Source organism: Balaenoptera acutorostrata, chromosome 21, assembly GCF_949987535.1.
Source record: "Balaenoptera acutorostrata chromosome 21, mBalAcu1.1, whole genome shotgun sequence".
NCBI classification, from domain to species: domain Eukaryota; kingdom Metazoa; phylum Chordata; class Mammalia; order Artiodactyla; family Balaenopteridae; genus Balaenoptera; species Balaenoptera acutorostrata.
Genome location: NC_080084.1, coordinates 26,309,757 through 26,330,950, shown reverse-complemented (window position 1 = coordinate 26,330,950; position 21,194 = coordinate 26,309,757). Strand labels below are relative to the sequence as shown.

General features: G+C 37.0%; 2 protein-coding genes across 13 annotated transcripts in view; one reads left to right on the top strand and one right to left on the bottom strand.

Annotated features, from left to right (window-relative positions):
* PRIMPOL (primase and DNA directed polymerase) overlaps positions 1-19,525 on the top strand; it is a 41,543-nt gene extending 22,018 nt beyond the window's left edge. For 7 of the 10 annotated variants that reach the window (XM_057537296.1, XM_007177864.2, XM_007177866.2 and 4 more), the window contains 7 exons: positions 6,798-6,960; positions 8,753-8,841; positions 10,939-11,028; positions 11,106-11,214; positions 16,342-16,424; positions 16,504-16,550; positions 19,124-19,525. In XM_057537296.1, the coding sequence (XP_057393279.1) occupies positions 6,798-6,960; positions 8,753-8,841; positions 10,939-11,028; positions 11,106-11,214; positions 16,342-16,424; positions 16,504-16,550; positions 19,124-19,369 (827 nt within the window). In that variant the 3' untranslated portion in view covers positions 19,370-19,525. The remainder of the gene's footprint in view (positions 1-6,797; positions 6,961-8,752; positions 8,842-10,938; positions 11,029-11,105; positions 11,215-16,341; positions 16,425-16,503; positions 16,551-19,123) is intronic. The other 3 variants (XM_007177867.3, XM_007177869.3, XM_007177868.3) reach the window with 3 other exon arrangements.
* CENPU (centromere protein U) overlaps positions 16,923-21,194 on the bottom strand; it is a 34,079-nt gene continuing 29,807 nt past the window's right edge. For all 3 annotated transcript variants that reach the window (XM_007177861.3, XM_057537300.1, XM_028165374.2), the window contains one exon: positions 16,923-20,124. In XM_007177861.3, coding sequence (XP_007177923.1) covers positions 20,034-20,124 — 91 coding nt within the window. In that variant the 3' untranslated portion in view covers positions 16,923-20,033. The remainder of the gene's footprint in view (positions 20,125-21,194) is intronic.

Here is a 21,194-nt window from a genome sequence, read left to right as displayed (position 1 = left end):
TAACCAGTTGTTAGTTGAGGCAGACCTGTATAATATCAAGTATACAAGTATACAATATATCTGCAAACAATGACGGTTTTACTTCTTCCTTTACAATTTGGATGCCTTTTTCCTTTTCTTGCCTAAGTGCTGTGGCTAGGACTTCAAATACTACATTGAATAAAAATGACGGGAGTGTGCGTCCTTGTCTTGTTCCTGATCTTAGAGGAAAAGCTTTCAGTTTTTCACTGCTGAGTATTTCTAATTGTGGACTTGTCATATGTGGCCTTTATGTTGAGGTATGTTTCCTCTGTATCCACTTTATTGAAAGTTTTTATCATAAGCGGATGTTGAATTTTGTCAAATGCTTTTTCTGCATCTGTTGAGATGATCATATGATTTTTATCCTTCATTTGTTAATGTGTTGTTACATCACATTGATTGATTTGTGGATGTTGGCCTGTCCTTGCATCCCTGGAATAAATTCCACTTGATCATGGTGTATGATCCTTTTAATGTAGTGTTCAAGTTGGTTTGCTAATACTTTGTTGAGGATTTTTAGATCTATGTTCATCAGTGATATTGGCCTGTAATTTTCTTTTCTTATGGTATCTTTGTCTAGTTTTGCTATCGGGGAATGTTGGTCTTGTAAAGTAAGTTTGGACGTGTTCCCTCTTCTATTTTTTGAAAGAGTTTGAGAAGGATTGATACTAATTCTTTGAATCTTTGATAGAATTCACATTTGAAGCCATCTGGTCCTAGACTTTGCTTTGTTGGGAGGTTTTTGTTTACTGATTCAGTGTCCTTACTAGTACTTGGTCCATTCAGATTTTTGATTTCTTCATGATTCAGTTTTGGCAGGTTGTATGCTTCTAGGAATTTATTCATTTACTCTAGGTTGTCCTATTTGTTGGCATATAATTATTCATGGTAGTCTCTTATGATCCTTTGTGTCAGTTGTAATGTCTACTCTTTCATTTCTGATTTTATTTATATGAGTCCTCTCTTTTTCTTGGTGAATCTACCTAAGGTTTATCAATTTTGTCTATCTTTTCAAAGAACCAGCTCTTGGTTTCATTGATCTTTTTTTTTTTAGTCTCTTTCATTTGTTTCTGCTCTGATCTTTTATTTCCTTCTGTCTACTAACTTCGGGCTTCATTTGGTTTTATTTTTCTAGTTCCTTGATGTATAATTTTAGGATGTTTATTTGAGATTTTTCTTGTTTCTTGAGGTAGGCCTATATCACTGTGAACCTTCCCTCTTAGAACTGCTTTTGTTGCATCCTGTACATTTTGGTATGTTGTGTTTCCATTTTCTTTTTTTTTTTTTTATACATTTATTTTTGGCTGTGTTGGGTCTTTGTTGCCATGCACGGGGCTTTCTCTAGTTCCAGTGAGCGGGGGCTACTCTTCCTTGTGGTGCGCGGGCTTCTCATTGTGGTGGCTTCTCTCGTTGTGGAGCACGGGCTCTAGGCACGCGGACTTCAGTAGTTGCAGCGCGTGGGCTCAGTAGTTGTGGCTCACGGGCTCTACAGCACAGGCTCAGTAGTTGTGGTGCACGGTCTTAGTTGCTCCGCGGCATGTGGGATCTTCCCGGACCAAGGATCGAACCCGTGTCCCCTGCATTGGCAGGTGTATTCTCAACCACTGCACCACCAGGGAAGCCCTCCATTTTCTTTTATCTCAAGGTATTTTTTTATTTCTCCTTTAATTTCTTTGTTGACCCATTGTTTACTCATTAGCATGTTATTTAATCTCCACATACAAGTGAATTTTCCAGTTTTCTTCTTGTAATTAATTTTTAGTTTCACACCATTGTGGTCAGAAAAGATGCTTGATGTGATTTCAGTCTTCTTAAATTTGTTAAGACTTGCTTTGTGGCCTAACATATAATCTGTCCTGGAGACGGTTCCATGTGCATTTCAGAAGAATGTGTATTCTGTTGCTTTTGAATGGAATGTTCTGTAAAGTCCATCTGATCTAATGTGTCCTTTAAGGCTAATATTTCCTTACTGATTTTCTTTCTGGATGCTCTATCCATTGATGTAAGTGGGGTATTAAATTTTTCTGCTATTATTGTATTGCTGTCTATTTCTCCCTTTAGGTTTGTTAATATTTGCTTTATATATTTAGATGCTCCTATGTTGGGTGTATATAAGCATTTACAAATGTCCTTTTCTTGTATTGATCCCTTTATCAGTTATCATTACATAATGCCCTTCTTTGTCTCTTATTATAGTCTTGGTTTTAAGTCTATTTTGTCTGATACAAATATAGCTATTCCAGCTTTCTTTTTGCTTCCATTTGTTCGGAATACCTTTTTCTACCCCTTCACTTTCAGCCTGTGTTTATCCTTATGTCTGAAGTGCATCTCTTGTAGGCAGCATATAGATAGGTCTTGTTTTTTTATTCATTTAGCCACTCTGTATCTTTTGATTGGAGAATTTAGTCCATTTACACTTAATTATTGATAGGTATGTACTTATTGCCATATTGTTAATAGTTTTCTGCTGTTTTGTAGTTCCTCTGTTCCCTTCTACTTTTCTTGCTCTCTCCCTTTGTGGTTTGATGCCTTTTCTAGTGGTATGCTTAGTTTCCTTTTGTCATTTTGAGTATTATCTACTATAGGTTTTTACTTTGTGGTTACCATGAGGCTTGCATATAACAACTTATAACAGTCTATTTTTTTTTTTTTTTAAAGAGCAGGTGATATACAAGCTGGCTTTTTATTTTTGTTTTTATTTATTTAAACACTATTTTATTTATTTATGGCTGTGTTGGGTCTTCGTTTCTGTGCGAGGGCTTTCTCTAGTTGTGGCAAGTGGGGGCCACTCTTCATCGCGGTGCGCGGGGCCTCTCATTATCGCGGCCTCTCCAGACGCGCAGGCTCAGTAATTGTGGCTCACGGGCCTAGTTGCTCCACGGCATGTGGGATCCTCCCAGACCAGGGCTCGAACCCGTGTCCCCTGCATTGGCAGGCAGATTCTCAACCACTGTGCCACCAGGGAAGCCCCTAACAGTCTATTTTAAGTTGATAACAACTTAGGTTTGAGCACATTCTAAATCTCTTAATATTTACTCCCACTCCACGCTTTTGATGTCACATTTTATATCTTGTTTATCCCTTAATTATTGTAGTTATTTTTACTACTTTTGTCTTTTAACCTTCATACTAGTTTTATATGTCTTTTTTCTTTTTTTATAAATTTATTTAATTTTTTTGGCTGCGTTGGGTCTTCGTTGCTGCGCGCGGGCTTTCTCTAGTTGTGGCGAGCGGGGGCTACTCTTCGTTGCGGTGCGCGGGCTTCTCATTGCGGTGGCTTCTCTTGTTGTGGAGCACGGGCTCTAGGCACGTGGGCTTCAGTAGTTGTGGCATGTGGGCTCAGTAGTTGTGGCTGATGGGCTGTAGAGCACAGGCTCAGTAGTTGTGGCACATGGGCTTAGTTGCTCTGTGGCATGTGGGATCTTCCCAGACCAGGGCTCGAACCCGTGTCCCCTGCATTGGCAGGCGGATTCTTAACCACTGTGCCACCAGGGATGTCCCTAGTTTTGTAAGTCTTAATCCACTACCTTTACTATATATTTACCTTTACCAGTGAGATTTATACTTTCATTTTTTTTTAAAAGACTTATTTATTTATTTATTTTTGGTGTGTCAGGTCTTAGTTGTGGCACGCGGGATCTTTGATTGTGGTGCATGGGTTTCTCTCTAGTTGTGGCGTGTGGGTTTTATCTCTCTAGTTGTGGCGTACAGGCTCCAGGGCACGTGGGCTCTGTAGTTGTGGTGTTTGGGTTCCAGAGCACGTAGGCTCTATAGTTTGTGGCACACGGGCTCTCTAGTTGAGGTGCGTGAGCTCAGCAGTTGTGGCGCACGTGGGCTTAGTTACCCTGCGGCATGGGGCATCTTAGTTCCCTGACCAGAGATTGAACCTGCGTCCCCTGCATTGGAAGGTGGATTCTTTACCACTGGACCACCAGGGAAGTCCCCATATGTTTTCTTGTTACTAATTAACACCCCTTTTATTTTTTCAGTTTAAGAAAGTCCCTTTAATATTTTTACAAGGCTGGTTTAGTGGTGATGAACTCCTTTAGCCTTTATTTTACTCTTTCTCCTTCAATTATAAATGATAACTTTGCCAGGTAGAGTATTCTTGGTTGGAAATTTTTTTTTTATGTCAGCCAGACTGAATATATCTTACCACACCCTTCTGGGGTAATAGTCTTATGGGGGTTCCCTTGTATGTAACAAGTTTTTTTTCTCTTGGTACTTTAAGATTCTTTCCTTTGGGCTTCCCTGGTGGCGCAGTGGTTGAGAATCTGCCTGCCAATGCAGGGGACATGGGTTCGAGCCCTGGTCTGGGAAGATCCCACATGCCGCGGAGCGACTAAGCCTGTGAGCCACAATTGCTGAGCCTGCACGTCTGGAGCCTGTGCTCCGCAACGGGAGAGGCCACGATAGTGAGAGGCCTGCACACCGCGATGAAGAGTGGCCCCCACTTGCCGCAACTAGAGAAAGCCCTCACACAGAAACGAAGACCCAACACAGCCATAAATAAATAAATAAAATTAAAAAAAAAAAAGATTCTTTCCCTTTAACTTTTGGCATTTTAATTATGATGTGTCTTGGTATGGGTCTCTTTGGATTGATCTTATTTGGAACTCTCTGGGCTTCCTGTATCTGTATGTCTGTTTCCTTCCCCAGGTTAGGGGTGTTTTCAGCCATTATTTCTTCAAGTAAGTTTTCTGTTCCTTTCTGTCTCTCTCTTTTTTTCCCCTAGGACTCCTTTAATGTGAATGTTAGTCTGCTTGATGTCCCATAAATCCCTTAAGCAGTCTCACTTTTTTTCTATTCTTTTCTTTTTTTGCCGCTCTGATTGGGTGAGTTCCTCTGCCCTGTGTTCGAGTTCACTGATCCTCTCTTTTCCTTCATCTAGTCTGCCGTAGAACCCCTGTAGTGTATTTTTCAGTTCACTTATGGTATTCTTCAGTTCTTTGATTTCTGTTTGGTACTTTTCTATATTTTCTCTTTGTTGACGTTCTCATCGTGTTCCTCCATTCTTTCCTGAGTTCAGCAAGCATCTTCATGACCATTATTTTGAACTCTTTATCAGGTGAGTTACTTTTCTCCATTTCATTAAGATTTTTTTCCCTGAGGTTTTATCTTGTTCTTTCATTTGGAATATATTCCTGTGTTTCTTCATTTTGCTTGACTCTCTGTGTTGGTTTCTATCCATTAGATGAAACAGCCACTTCTCCCAGTCTTGAAGGGTTGGCCTTGTGTAGAAGGTGAACTTTTTCAGTCCTGTCCTAGCTCATGTTGTCACAAATCTCTGTGCTTGTCCAAGCAGCCTATTATATTTTTAATAGCTCCTAGTAACTGAGTGTGTGCCAAGACCAGTCAGTGCCCCAAAGGGGAGGATCTCAGTCAGCACCTAGATTCAAGCTGGTTGGAAGCCAGACCTTCAGGCAGCAGCTTTTAAAGAATGCAAATATATGCACTCCTGTGGGACCACAAGCTTAAGCCCTGCTAGTCACCAGAGCCAGGCCGTCTGGCTGGGCAGGAGTCACAAAAATTGGGGCTCCAGATGAGTGTATAAGCTCCTTTCTGAGAGATACTGGTGAGCTGTAGTGAGGTGGAGGGAGAGTGCAAAGACGGTGTCCACTGGCCTCCATTCCCTAAGAGCCCCTAAGCTCCAGGACAAGCAAATAGGCCTCTTTGTTAGAAAGACTGGGGGGTGTGTTTAAGTCTGCTGTCTGTGCAGTACTCTGGGAGTGGTAGTCTACCAAGAGCTGTCTCTCTGATTGTTATAGCTCCGTGGGACCCAGGATCACAAGCTTCCCTAACCTCTAGAGCCAGGAGATCAAGGGGTATCTGGATGGTAGCCACAGAAACCGTGTCACCAGGTGTGAAAACCAGGGCAGCAGATGTGTGTAGAAGCTCCCCTCTGGGAGCCACTGGCACTCTGGATCCCGGCAGAGGGAGAGCACAAAGATGGCCCCCACTGCTGGGGCAAGGCTGAGGGGTGGCATGAAGACGGTACCTGCTGATAAAATAAAAAAGAAAGATGGCTCCCTCCAGCTTTAGCAAGGCAGAAGGAGAGCCCACCAGGCTCCATCCTTATCAAGGAAGGTGGTGCCCACCAGCCTCCATCCTTAGAGAATATCCCCACAGGACCTTGCCCCTCAGACCAGTGCTTTAAAATTAGTAAATGAGTCTCTTTCACATAACGAGTGGGCGCTTTTCAACGGGCTGCTTCCGCACTTGACCCTGGGGCAGGTGAGTCTGCATGTGAGCCCTTTAAGAGCCGTTTTCAGTTTTCATGGCCCTGTGGGTCTCGTGGGTGTGAGCCCAGTTGGTCTTCAAATCCAGGTGTTTGGAGGGCTCATCTGTCAGGTGCTGGTCTTAAAAGTTGGGGTGCCTGATGTGGGGTATGAACCCTGTACGCCTTGGGGAGAAGTTCCGGGTTTGCGTTCCCTTCTGACTGCGTGCTGCCGTGCCTGGGGTGGGGTTTATGGTGAGAGCGCCTCTCAGCCTTTCCTGTCTGCTTCTGTGTGACTTCCCTCTCGTTTGCCTGATGTGAAGGGGCCGTTCCTCTGGTTTTCAGATTTTTTTCCACAGGAAATTGTTCATGTACAGCTGTAGATTCAGTGTGTCCCTGGGAGAAGGAGAGTGTTCAGGATCTTCCTGTGTCACCATCTTGAACCACAACCAGGTGTTTTCTCTAATAATACTGTACAGAATTAACTTAATATTTGCTGACTATAAAAACAAATCACTGAAAACATGCATTCATATTGTTTTATTAATTTTTGATACAGGAGTTTATACAAGAAATAGAAACTTTCGACTGTATAAATCATCAAAAATAGGAAAGTATGTGCCTTTGGAGGTTGCTGAAGATAACAAATTTTACCCTATACAATCGAAGAATATTTCCATAGAAAATCAATATTTCCTCTCTGCTTTGGTCAGCAATGTCAGGTATACAGGACCAGAATTAAATCATTGTGTGTTCATGAATATTTATTAAGCAGTGAATGGCACTGTATGTTACTAAAATGTGAATTGTATAAATTTTTTATATCTTGAGTAAAAGAGTCATTTCTTAAAAATTCTAGGTTAACTTCTTTTTTGTCCACTAACTAAATAATATATTAAAAGTTATTTTTTAACCACTTATTTTTCTCTTTATATCCTTTTATGATTATATTTGATACATTTTCCAGTTTTTCTAAAATGATTATTCTATAAGAATGAAAAATGACTTGTATTGCATTTGGAAATGTAATTACTGTTAACATTTAATTTTCTTTTTATATATGCACATACAGAAATATAATTTACATAGCTCCTTCATTTCAAACATATTTCTTGAGATCATTATTTATATGGTTATGTCACCTGTTTTATCCACTCAGCATTATGTCATGAATATTTGTCAAGTTAATTACTAACAGTAAATTGTAAATAAAATTGTTGATGTCTGTATAATTTTCCATTATACTGATATACTCTATTGTCAGTTCTGTTAATGAACATTTAAATTCCCATGTTTCGGTCATTTTTAAAAAGTGTGAAAGACATCTTTCAACAGAAATATATGCCTTTATTCCCCTTCACTCTGGGCTGGCAATTTTTGTTAGTGTAGGACATGTGGTTAAAGATTAGACTAAATTGCCTTGCTGAATTAACTTGTTCTGATTCTTCTCCTTTTTGCCTTTCCTACATATAATTTTAAAGAGAAATTCCATAGAGATAAATCTTAATAAAAATACTTAAAATACACTGCCATAGGGAAAGTTGTGTCCAAATGTCGACTTGATAGCGGTTACTCAGGAGGGTGGGAAGATGTGTTGTTTTTCTCTATATATTTATGGACTATTTGAGTTTTCATAACAAATCTTAGAAGTAACATCAAAGTCTCAGTTTCCTTACCTTTAAAATGGAAATAATATTAACATTTATTTCGTGGAGTTGTAAGGATTAAATAAGAGCTGTATGTGTGTGCTTACAACAGCGCCTGACACATGGTCTCTGCTCAATAAATGTTAATTATTCGTCATATCTGAGATTCTAGAGGTAGTATGGTCCTAAAAATTACATGATTCTTGCTCCCCACTGTTGTTGGCACCAGAATAAGGTCACATTCTGTCAGGTATGGGAAAAGTAACACAGCTGGTCTCTAATGACAGCCTGAAGTACAGGTAATCTCTTGATTACCAAATCTCATTTCTTTTGTAGTTTCAATATTAATTTTACAGAAGTGGAGAGTTCTTCTACTGAGTAGAGTTATCTTAATTGTCATTTGTGTATCCAACTAAATATCAGGTATTTTTCTTTCTGACATAAAGGCTAAATTCTTTATGGTTATGAATGTATTTTTGCTTTCAGTTAATTTTAATCTATTTTCCCTTTGCTTTCATCCCTCATTTTTTCTTCTTATTATCCAGACTTTTAAAATTATTGTTAACATAAATTTCAAAGGCTCTGTATGTTTGGGGAATAGTTCATTCTGCAGCTTCAGCAGTCCTAGAGTCTTCTGATTCATTCTGTAGTAGAGGAAAGCATCAGTTTCAAATGATCACCAAACTACTCTTTTTTTGTACGGGTTGGATTGGTGCTTTTATAGGCAAATGTGGCATAAATATCCTAGAACAGTTATCTGTTGAACAAAGGATTTTATTATGAAGCTATTTGAAATTGTGTCCTTTCTGTAGTCACGTCTCTTTAATTCTAATATGTTACTTTTTGTTGTACATATTTTCTTCTTCAGATTCTCAGATACTTTACGAATTCTGACATGTGACATATCTCAAAATAAACAAAAACGAGTTGAGTATTTTAACCATACCAGTACTTCAGGTAATTTTAAGAAAACAATTTCTTATGGAAATTTAAGGATGCAAAATTTATTTTGCTTATAAATCTTAAATCTTAAGTATTCACATGTACTGATCCTTCAGAACAACTGGGTTTCTATCCAAAATGGAAAAGTGTAAATATTGATGTATTTTAAAGCTTCTTTACTAATTTTCATTTTATGGTGTTTTGGGGAAAAATATGAAAATGTTAGATTGTTTATATAAAATAAACACATATTAAAATGAAAAAAGTTCTCTTCACCCCTCTGTCCACAATCAAAGATGGGTAACCACTGTTAATAACTGCCTATTTAACCCAGCAGAACTTTTCCTATATTTCCAGTATATGGAGAGCTTCTGCATTCTTTTAATGGCCATACAATTTTTCACAAAATCTATGTGTTCTTCATTCCTATGCTGAAGAAAATATAGATCTTTTTCTAAGATATATATAAACTCTCCAGTAAATATTTTTATACACATATCTTGGGCTATCATCATTTATAATAGTGAAACTGAAAATTTAAATGTATAACAAAATGGGATTGGTTACATACTGTAAAATACTCTGTAGCCATTTGATTTAAATTTATAAAGCCTATATAATATGAAAAATGCCCATTTATGACGTTAAGACTCAAAATTATATGTGAGGTATGATCACAGGTTTATTTTAAAAATATGGATAACATTTTATGTTTATTTTCCTCTGGTTGTTTAACAGTTATTTCTAGACATTGATTTAGAGTTTATTCCTCTCATTTCTGCTGTAATATATTTCCCAAAATTTCTTAAATTATGTGTACTATTATTTTTTTTTAATTTTTATTTATTTATTTATTTTATGGCTGTGTTGGGTCTTTGTTTCTGTGCGAGGGCTTTCTCTAGTTGCGGCAAGTGGGGGCCACTCTTCATCGCGGTGCGCGGGCTTCTCATTATCACGGCCTCTCTTGTTGTGGAGCACAGGCTCCAGACGCGCAGGCTCAGTAGTTGTGGCTCACGGGCCTAGTTGCTCCGCGGCATGTGGGATCTTCCCAGACCAGGGCTTGAACCCTTGTCCCCTGCATTGGCAGGCAGACTCTCAACCACTGCGCCACCAGGGAAGCCCCTGTGTACTATTTTTGTAAGTGAAATCAGGCTTTATTTTAAGAAGTGTATTCTGTCTTTAAATTTAAGTAAGATTTTAAATAAATTATTTTTAATTTTTCCATTAGAGTCTTACATAGAAAATATAATGAATGTCAGTGCTCTACAGCTAAAGAGCACTGGAGAACACACCTGTGGTAAGCTGAGTTTATTACTGGTCACCACGGTGGAGAATCCTGCACACCATAGGAAACTGGGGGCATCTCAGTGAGAGGGTGTTAGAAAGGACTTACAGGATTCAGGCCTCAGTTAGATGCTTTTGAAGTCTCCAAGGAAGTGTGTTTGTTTTGAATTGGGTGCTGTCAGTGACAATTTTATGATTAGATATCTTGATAAATCTTATCTAGAAGGAAGGCCGACTACAGGGAGACTAAAGCTACAATTGGTAAAGAAGGAGCAGCTACTTAACATTAGACAAGATAGGTGGGCGTTTGGTCATTTTTGTGGTTTGGAAAATGTTCATGTTTTGTCTGTGTTCACACATGATTACAGAGTGGTGTTCATTTTTGTCTTGAATCATCATGGCCACAGAGTGACCTTATCTGATGAAGTTCTATGAAATAGTTTATGATTAATAGAACACCAGGGCTGAGCTGTGAGTCCCCAGCCAGCTTGTAGCAACACCAAGGCCTCAGTGATAATACTAGGACAGCTCCTGGATGCAAGGGGCTGCTTTTCTCTTTATCAGAATGAAGCAAGCAACTGAAGTGATACTAAATGCTTTTTATGCAAATTAGCTAAAATTTGATTTAATTGAGAGCTCTGAATTTTACCTGCTTCCTTGTAAGAATCCATGACTGACTAAAAGACAAATTGCAGAGAAGGCCAAAAAAACCCAAAACAAACTGGCAGGGGCAGGTTGCAAAACCCATAGTTGTACTAAACAACTTAAAATTTAACTCCTCATCTTTTAGCCATTATGATTTATAATTAATTTTTCTTTTTGTTGCAGTAGAAACCATTGAAGGTTTTCAGTGTTCACCTTACCCCGAAATTGATCAATTTGTTCTCTTGTTGGTGAATAAAAATGGCATTAAAGGAGGTAAACATAATCTTATTCTTAATTAACTGTTATATGATACAATAATAGTATCTTTAGAAACATTATTTGTGGTTCAGGAATTCGGCGTTGGAACTACTTTTTCCTGGAAGAATTATTGGTTTATGATATTTGTAAATACCGCTGGTGTGAAAACATTGGAAGAGCCCACAAGAGTAATAATATCATGTAAGTAATATTGTTTGTTAATGAGTTCTGTGTGTTTAACCAGTATTATATTTTAAATGTTTATAATTTTTAAAGATGAGAATATAAAAATGATTTTGTTATAACAGATTTAGTTGTAATTCAATTTATATTTTATTTGGTTTGTGTTTTTTAATATTTGAGTATCTTATTACCTTGCCTCTAGCACATATCTTTATCTGTACTTTATTTGGTAAAATAATCCCTTAAATAAATAGTAAAATCTTGAGGAAACTAAAGTAGAATTAAGTGGGGCTAGAAAGAAATGAGAGGTAGTAGCCATTGGCCCTTGACACCTATGGAGTCTAGATCAAAAGTGAGCAAATTTGGACAAGAAGGAAACTACTCCGTCAGTGTTTAAGAATTGGAGTTAAGGTTATGTTAACATGTTCAAGACAAAGAATGGTATAGAAGGGAACCAGTATTTATTGGGTGCTTGCTGTATATGCCAGGCCCTGTTTTTAGAGTTTTCTTTTAAATGCCCCTGGCAAAAGGAGAGGAAGTAAAGGAAGAAGTAAAATCAGAAGAATTTTAAATCATATAAGGAAATATTTAGAATAGGGATAAAATAGAAACCCAGTAGTTATCATTTATGATGTGAGAAATTTTGCTATGTTTTAATACATAATGTCAAAGCTCAGACTTAGATATATCAAGCTTTTATAGCACATGGGGCAGATGTGAGAAAATGATCATGAAGCTTTTGTTAGAAAGCTGGAAAACATCTTAGATATTATTATTCAGTGCTATACTATATATGTAGATTAATTCAGTAAAGAAAAAAAACTTTAAAAACTATATGCTCAATGCACAAAGCTATAACAGAAAAACACAAAAGAAAAGACCACCCATAGTCCCAGAACCAGTAATAACTATGGTTAAGATTTTGGTGTATCTTTCTAGTCTTTTTTCTATGCATGAAAGTTTGCCAGAAAATCATTATCATACAATGATCATCTTTTAACTTCTTGAGATACTCAGGTTGCTATATATTTCTTAATGAAGAATTACCAGGTTGTATTATGTATCCACAATGTATTCTTTCTCTTAACTGTGAGATACATCATATATAAAAGTGTGTATATAATGTATTGATATATGTACATTTTAAGAACTAATACTAAAACGATAACTTGCCATATCTGCCACTCGCCATAAGAAACAAAATTTATCCAAACCTCAGAAGTACCTTGTGGGCCCAGCCCCCGTTTCTTTAGAGATTATAGCTATTATCCTGGATTTTGTGTTAATCTTTCCCTTGCTTCTCTTTATGGTTTTTCCATATATATTTGTATCTCCAAACAATGTATTTCATTTTACATTTTTTTGAATCTTAGGTAAATTGCATCCTTTGACTTGCTTTTTTTGTCAGCATTGTATTTGTGAGGTTCATCCATACTATACTGCAGCATGTAGCTGTTGCTTATTCTTGTTTTCATCATTGTATATGATGTCATTATACAAATATAAATATACCAGTTCATCTATTGTCCTACTATGGACATTTGGCTTGCTGCTATAAACAGTGAAGCTACAAATAGTCTTGTATATATCACTTAGTGCACATATGCACGTTTTTCAAAATATTTCTAAAACTAGAACTGCTGTGTCATAGAATATACACATATTTAATTTTATTAGATAATAAATTATTTTCCCAAATGGTCACGCTACTTTACACTCCCACCAGCAGTGTTTTCAGATTTTGTACTGCTCCGTATTCTTACCAAAACTTTATTATTGTTAGATTTAAAAAATTTGTTTTGCTAATCTGGTGAGTTTAAAATGGTATTATGGTTTTCATCTGAATTTCCCTGATTACTAACAAATTTGAGGATTGGATTGTCAAACCTCACTCATACAAATCAGAGATCTTACCCAATGATAAGCTTTACTAGTAGCTTTAAAGACATAAGGAAGCAAAGGCACAGGTGAAGCAAGAGTGGGGCCTGGGACGTCTGGCACGGCGACCCGGGTCCTTCCTGCACTGGATGCTTTCTCTAACTAACTCAGGCTGAAAGCTGAGGCAGAAGTGAGCAGTCACTGTACACAGCAGGGAGCACTGAGGTTATAAAACATCTTTTATATTCATAGTTACATAGCATGTGTGACATGTCCAGGGAACCATGCCTCATAAATCCATAGACTCTAGGTTTGTTTACCATATGCAGAAACATCCTGCGAAGAACATTCTACGTAGATAAGGACTCTCAACTTAGCAAATTGCCATTGGTTCCAGACTCTGTTATGTTGCCCTCAGTATCGTAATAATTTTTTCACATTGCTCCAAGGACAAAAGAAATACCTAACAGTTTGTTTATTAATCAGTTTCAAGCAACTTAGTATTTGTCCTAATAATTTAGTAGCTCTTTGAAAAAAAATGTTCATCAATTGAAAGAAAATATTTGTATTTCATTTTTTAAAATTGAGGTATAAGTGACATAACATTACATTAGCTTCAGGTGTACAACATGATTGCAAAATGATCTCCACAATAAGTCTAGTTAACATCCATCGCCATGCATAGATGCAGTTAAAATTCTGTTTTTCTGTGATGAGAACTTTTAAGATTTACTCTTACCAATTTCCAAATATGTAATACACTAGTATTAACTATAGTCACCATGTGTACATTATATCCCAATGACTGACTGACTTATACCTGGAAGTTTGGACCTTTTGAACCTTCTTAAATATAATTATTAATGGGATGTGTGTCCTTTTGAACATTGCATACATAAACTCTTAAACCTTGGAATTAGGCTGGACACTGCCACCCTCACCGTCACGTCTCATTCCACATTTATGGTACTTTTCATCACAGCCACCACCAAAAACCCCAGCTCTACAAAGATAGGACATCACTGAAAGGAATGAAGAAAGGTGATAAATTGAAGCTATGAATTACAAGCAAGTAGTTTGCGGGGTGCTTGACAGATGTGTTATCACCATTTCCCCAGAAAGATATAAATATCCTACGTCCCTCTGGGGCACTTTGGTGTACAGTTTGGGAACTGTAGCATTAGTCTGTTTATTAGGAAGTCTATTATTGGAATGTTTATGGGGCCATTAGACTGGGTTTCCAGCATTTTTCTCTCCTTGGTAAATGTCCCAAGACCACATAGACTGTTAACCATTTTATGTTTCCTTTTCTGTGAAATGTGGGAAGATTTTAAACTACTTAATCAAATTAAAAAAAATTTTTTTAGTGGTTATAGGATTGTTTGGGTTTTCTGTAACTTTAAGTTTGCTTAGTTTGGTATATTCTTATCTAGTACTTTGTCTCTTCTACCAAAATTTTCAACATTACTGGAAAAAGTTGATAATAGTATATTTTTAGTATATTTTGCATTTGTAGTTATATCTCAATTTCTAATAACATTTATGTCTTTACTTTTTTTTTTAATTATTTTTGCTTTTTTTAAAAAATTTTTTAAATTTTTTTTTTTTTTTTTTTAAATTCACGTTCTTTTATTTATTTATTTATTTATTTATTTATGACTGTGTTGGGTCTTCGTTTCTCTGCGAGGGCTTTCTCTAATTGTGGCAAGTGGGGACCACTCTTCATCGCGGTGCGCGGGCCTCTCACCATCGCGGCCTCTCTTGTTGCTGAGCACAGGCTCCAGACGCGCAGGCTCAGTAGTTGTGGCTCACGGGGCCAGTTGCTCCGTGGCATGTGGGATCTTCCCAGACCAGGGGTCGAACCCGTGTCCCCTGCATTGGCAGGCAGATTCTCAACCACTGCGCCACCAGGGAAGCCCCCCTAAATTTTTTTTAATGCTATTCTTGTCTGCTTACATTCTTTTTATGTATGTATGTATGTATGTATGGCTTTGTTGGGTCTTCGTTTCTGTGCGAGGGCTTTCTCCAGCCGTGGCAAGCGGGGGCCACTCCCCATCGCGGTGCGCGGGCCTCTCACCATCGCGGCCCCTCTCGCTGCCGAGCACAGGCTCCAGACGCACCGGCCCAGCAACCGTGGCCCACGGGCCGAGCCGCTCCGCGGCATGCGGGATCCTCCCAGACCAGGGCCCGAACCCGTGTCCCCTGCACTGGCAGGCAGACTCTCAACCACTGCGCCACCAGGGAAGCCCCTGTCTTTACCTTTTTTTGTTTAATCTTGAAAGAATTTTATTAGTCTTCACATTTTGTCCTTGATGATTTTTCTAAATTTTTGCTTTATTACTTCCTGCCTTTTAATTTATTAAGGTTTATTCTGTTAATTCTCTAAGTAAGTTGTGTTTAGCCATTTTTTTTGTAAATAAGCTTTTAGGATTCTAAATTTCTTTCTAAAGATCACTTTGGCTCTGTTTCACATATTTTATTTTTTATTTATTTTGGGGGGGTGCCCACCATGCGGCTTGTGGGATCGTAGTTCCCTGACCAGGGATTGAACCTGGGCCCTCGGCAGTGACAGTGTGGAATCCTAACCACTGGACTGCCAGGGAATTCCCCTCACATATTTTAATATGTAATTTCAGTTCCATTCAGTTCTAAGCATATTCTAATTTCCATCATGGTTTTTCCTCGAGTCATTTGGTTATTAAGAAAAATGTTTTAAATTTCTAAGTTATGAGTTTTAGTTAGCTGTCTTTTTGTTGCTTATTTCTAAATTTGCTTTGTGGTCAGAGAATGTGTTGTGTGAATGAATACTTTTAAATTTGATGATTCATGTTGTACCTAGCATAGTCAATTTTTATAATTGTTTTAAATTCTCAAATTTTTGATATCCTGAGTTTTGGGGAGTTGTTTGGTATCAATTATCAAAAGAATGGTTTTTTTAAAATCTTGATTTATGGTTGAAGATTTGTTTACCCTTGAAGTTGTCAGTTTTGCTCACATATTTCGAGGCTTTCTTATTTGGTGGGTAGAAGTTGGGAATTGTATATTCCTGGGAGGAACTTTTGTCAGTATGTAATTTTTGCCCTGAAGTTCATTTTGTGTGATACTTTTGGCAACCGTGGTTTGCCAAGTGTCTATTTTCATCCTTTTACTTTTCTCCATCTCTAAGTCTTAGGCATATCTCTTGTAAATGGCATGTAGCTGAATTTTGTTTTCTATCAAGTCTAGATAGTAAATAATATTTTCTTCTTTTCTTTTTTTAATGTAAAGGATTTTGGTTGACCTGAAAAATGAAGTTTGGTATCAAAAATGTCATGACCCTATATGTAAAGCAGAAAACTTCAAATCTGACTGTGAGTTACTAATTTTTACATTTAACACAAAGTAAAAATTAGATATTTATATAATAGTTCTACTGTTTTTCTGATTCAGGTTTCCCATTACCTGCTGAAGTGCGTCTCCTATTTCTTCTCAAAGAGGTAAGTGCAGTTTTTAGTTTCCTTCTCATTACTAACTAGTTCTTGGTACAATGGTAAATGAGCTAATGGTGTCCAGGTGTGTCCAGATATTGTTTAAACACCCTGTTCTGTACCTTGTTTTTCACTTAGGAATATGTTGTAGTGATTGTCTCATCTCAGCACAAATCTGATAATATGAACCTCATTGTTTCCCACTGCTGCATAAGAAATTAATGTAGCTAGCTATTTAACCAGTTTCAGACATTTAATAAGTTTCTCATTTTTTGCCTTACAAAGTATACCAAAATATATATTTTTTAAACTATAAGAAGAATTTCTAGAAGTAGAATTGTGTCAAAGGGTATGTGCATTTAAAATTTTGGTAGATATTACTAGATTGCCAAACCAATTTTATTTACCCAAGTAATTCACATTCATTGTAGACAAACATTAGAAAATACATAAAGCACAAAAGGAAAAAAGCATCGTCACTTATAATTTGACCACGCAGATAACCGATGTAAATGTTGTGGTCTATATCTTCCAGAATTTGTATCTGTGTACCCTCATGTTTTTTTAGTCATAGTATACGTACTATATTGTAGGCTTTTTTTCCTACTTAAACTGTCACAGATATTTTCCATACATATTACCAATTGCTCTCCAAAAAATGATAGGAAATTAGATTTCAGTTTATGGGAGTACCTATTACCCTGCACTTGCCAACATTGCTTATTTTTGCCTTTTAATCTCTACCAACCTGGTAGGCATAAAGTGGTATTTCAGGTGTTTTAATTTACACCTATTAATGCAGTTTAACTTTCATCAGATTTACTATGTGTTTCTATTATGGATTGCCTGTAACTGCCCTCTGCTATATGGGGTCTTATTAATATCTTACAAGAACTTTTCATTAAGTACTCTTTTGTCATGTTATTTTCTAGACTTTTTAATTTTTTTTCCCCTACATCTGTCAGCCTTTTTGTTTATAGTGTTACGGTTAGAAAGAAATTACCTGCTACAAGCTGAATTAGTGCTTGAGTTTACAATCTAGATAATTGACTGGTACCTATTAAATTTGATTTTAAAAAGTCTCCTGAAAAAATTCATACTGAAATGGTAGAAATCTCATTCTTGATCTGTAGGAGCTGGATATAAAATAGCTGATAGCCAGATTCTCTGGTGAACTGCTAGGTTAAGAGATAACCAAGAAAAGAGATTTTTTAAATTGTGCCTCTAAGAATTATATTTTATCCTTGTTCATTTGGAGTGTTATTTTGATGCATGTTTATGGTTTCAGTGGGTTTCTAAAACTGATTTTTTTTTCCTGCCTATCCAGTAATACCTCAGAAATGCCAAGTTGAAAGTACTTTTGGTGTACAGTATTACCACTGCTTGAATTTGTCTTTTTATTTAAAATAAGAACAGTATAATAAACCTATCACTTAGTTTTAACAGTTAATATTTTGTCATTTCTACTTCATCTGGTTTTAAAAGAAGTTTCAACCTACAAAAATGTTGCAGCAGAACAAGGAACCCTCCTGTACGCCCTTCCTCTAGATTTGTTAAACATTTGGCCACACTTGTTTTCTCCCTCTACTGTACACATTACACATCATCATTTTTGATGAATCTTGTCTAGGCATTTCAGGCTGCTATAACAGAATACCTTACTTAGACTGAGTGACTTAAAAACAACAAATTTCTCAGTTCTGGAGGCTGGACAGTCCAAGATCAAGGTGCTGGCAGACTCAAGTCAGCTTCCTGGGTCATTGAGAGCTGTCTTCTCACTGTGTCCTTCCCTGGTAGAAGGGATCACAGAGCACTCTGTGGTCTTTTATAAGGGGGCACTAATCCCATGCATGAGGGTTCTGCCCTCATGATCTAATCACCTGTGAAAGACCTCACCCTCCTAATACCATCACATTGAGGGTTAGGATTTCATCCTAATGAATTTGGGGATGGGGGTACATAAACATTCAGTTCATAACAAATCTCTTCAGAATAAGTTGCAGACATCAAAATCCTTCTTATTCTCCAGCTACATACTTCAGAGATGAAGAACATTCTTACCTATAGTGAAATTATTAAATTCAGGAAATTTCATGTTGATACAATATTATTTAATATACAAATCCACGCTCATACTTTGACAGATGTCTCAAAACTGTTCTTCATAACTTTTTTCAATCCATGTTAATTTTTAAAATACTTTAAAGATAGAGAAATATGTTAAGATAGCAGATACATTTTAAAAACCAGTTTGCCTTCAGCTAGACTATCCACTTTTTAAAAAAATCAGTCTTACCTTTGCTGTAGCCCCATGTGTGTACATTGAAAAGAATGTACCACAGGAACTGCAGGCATTTCTAAATTTGGAGTTTCAAGAGTGTGCCACAAAGGCAGCAGCAGTGAGCCCATTCCCATGGTGACTGTATTGGAGAGAATACCATCCAGTGTTTTCATTTTAATATCTGTTGAACTGAATACTTTAATTCAGTAGAGATCGACTATATGGTGGAATTATCATACATTCTGTCTGAATAAGCAGTATTTTCTTCCTACTCTACTCTCCCTCCCCTTTGGAACTAAAGGAAGAGGAGTTTACAGCAGATAAAACAAGGAACAGTGAAACCAAGAATCCTCGTGAACTATCATCTAGTGCATCGTCAAAAGGTACATTTTCTGATGCTGACTGGGATAATGGCATTGATGATGCGTATATTTTGGAGGCTACAGAAGATGCTGAATTGGCAGAAGCTGCAGAGAACAGTCTTCTGGGTTATAATGGAATTGATGAAATTCCTGATGAACTAATTATAGAAGTATTACAAGAGTAGCTAATTATGGACACTTACATAAGTAGGCTGTAATTTGCTTGAAAACAGATTTAATAACAAACTGTAGTAACTTATAAAGCCTGTTGTATCAGCTAAGTTTTATTACTTTGCTTCCAAATCTTATTTATTGAAGTAAACCACTTTTATTGAAAATTAGCTCCAAGTGTGCTTAAATTCAGTGCAAGTCTCCTTATTTGATTAACCAAAGTTATTAGTCTTTGTTCATATCGGCTTAACTTTGCATGTTTATTTTTACGGTAAAACTTTTGTATGTCTAGGGCTGATTAGGTGTCAACATTTTAAAACATTTTGAAACTCATTACTTGACATTAACCAGAAAAATTAACTATGGCCTCTAAAACTACTATACCTAGCCATTTAATTTTAATGACAAAGTAAGATTAAATTCTGGTGACAAGACCATACAACCAGCCTGAACAATTAGACAAGTTTACTTTTTGTAAATGTACCTGAGAATGTTGCTATAACAATTAAAAGAAATAATCAATTCAAATTAAGAGTAATAAAGTTTGGGGTTTTTTTCCCCCATCTCCTTTGTGGAAAAATACATACAGTTTCAGAAGGCAACAGGCAGTAGCATGAGACTAATCTTTATATGTGCACACTTTAGTAGACTGGTCTCATTTCTGGTCAAGGAGCTTCTCTAATTGATAGTTGATATTTTGCAGATGGTTTTCAGCTCCCAAAAGGGGTCTTGCTTTGAATAGCAGAGCTGGAAGGCTGGATGAATCATACTGTTGAGGGAAAATATTTAGAATAACAAATATCAAAAACTTCTAGAACCCTATCCATTTTACGTAGCTCAATGTTATGACCAAATGCCAATATTAATAGAGGTTTCCCTGAATCACTCTTCCTCTCATTTTTTTTTGATAAATTGCCTTAGGACAACTGATAAATAAGGTTCAAGGGAACTGCTCTGCAAAGCTTGAGCTAATTCATCCCGGGAGATAAGTTGGCTCTAAGAACTGTGGCATCTGAATTATTTAAAACAAAATCATCCCTGGGACAGGGTAAGACCTGGTTTGGGCAAGTCAGCTAGAGCTCTGTGGGGTCGGCTTGATCTCATGCTATTTTAAACACAGGAAACCGTATGGAAGATTTACTTTTACTGTAAGAACTGATGGAATGAGAACAGCAGGTCCCTAAAATTCATCATCTGGAAAAATTACTGGGAAGATCAATAAAGTGTCTTGAAAGTTGCCAATCCAAACTGTCCTTAATGATTAAAGACAAAATTAAATACAAACCCAATGTAAAATAGAAAACAAAGCTCAACTCATGATTTTGAAATAATTAACAAAGCCAAATATCACGGAGCAATTTGTATCTAAGGGTGAGTGACTAAAATCGCCTGACAGCTGTATCATACTTATGATAGTTTGTTGCTTATGTTTTCAAGGTGATTTTCTTGGAAGTGAAATTAAGCAGAAAAGCTGTCAGACTGACTACCACCCAATAATAATGGAATTTTTTTCTAGAATATCACCATATTACTAGGCAATTCAGTTTAACAAGTATTTGAGAGCCTAATGTGTTCAAGCTACGATGGGGCACCTGCTCTCAGGGAGGGTGGGCAAGGGGAAGAACTAACATTTGGTGCTAGATTCTTAGTTTAGGAGAAGAGGTAAGACATATACCCCAGTATCTACACTCTGAAAGCATAACGCACAGCTGCTACAACAGAAGTCTAGAACGCCTGAAGGCTTGCACAGAACAAGATGTTAGTAAGAGTCATGTATTCCAAACAAGGCAGTCACTAAGTCTCAGTTCTCACCAAAGTTATAATGTTCAAATTCAACCA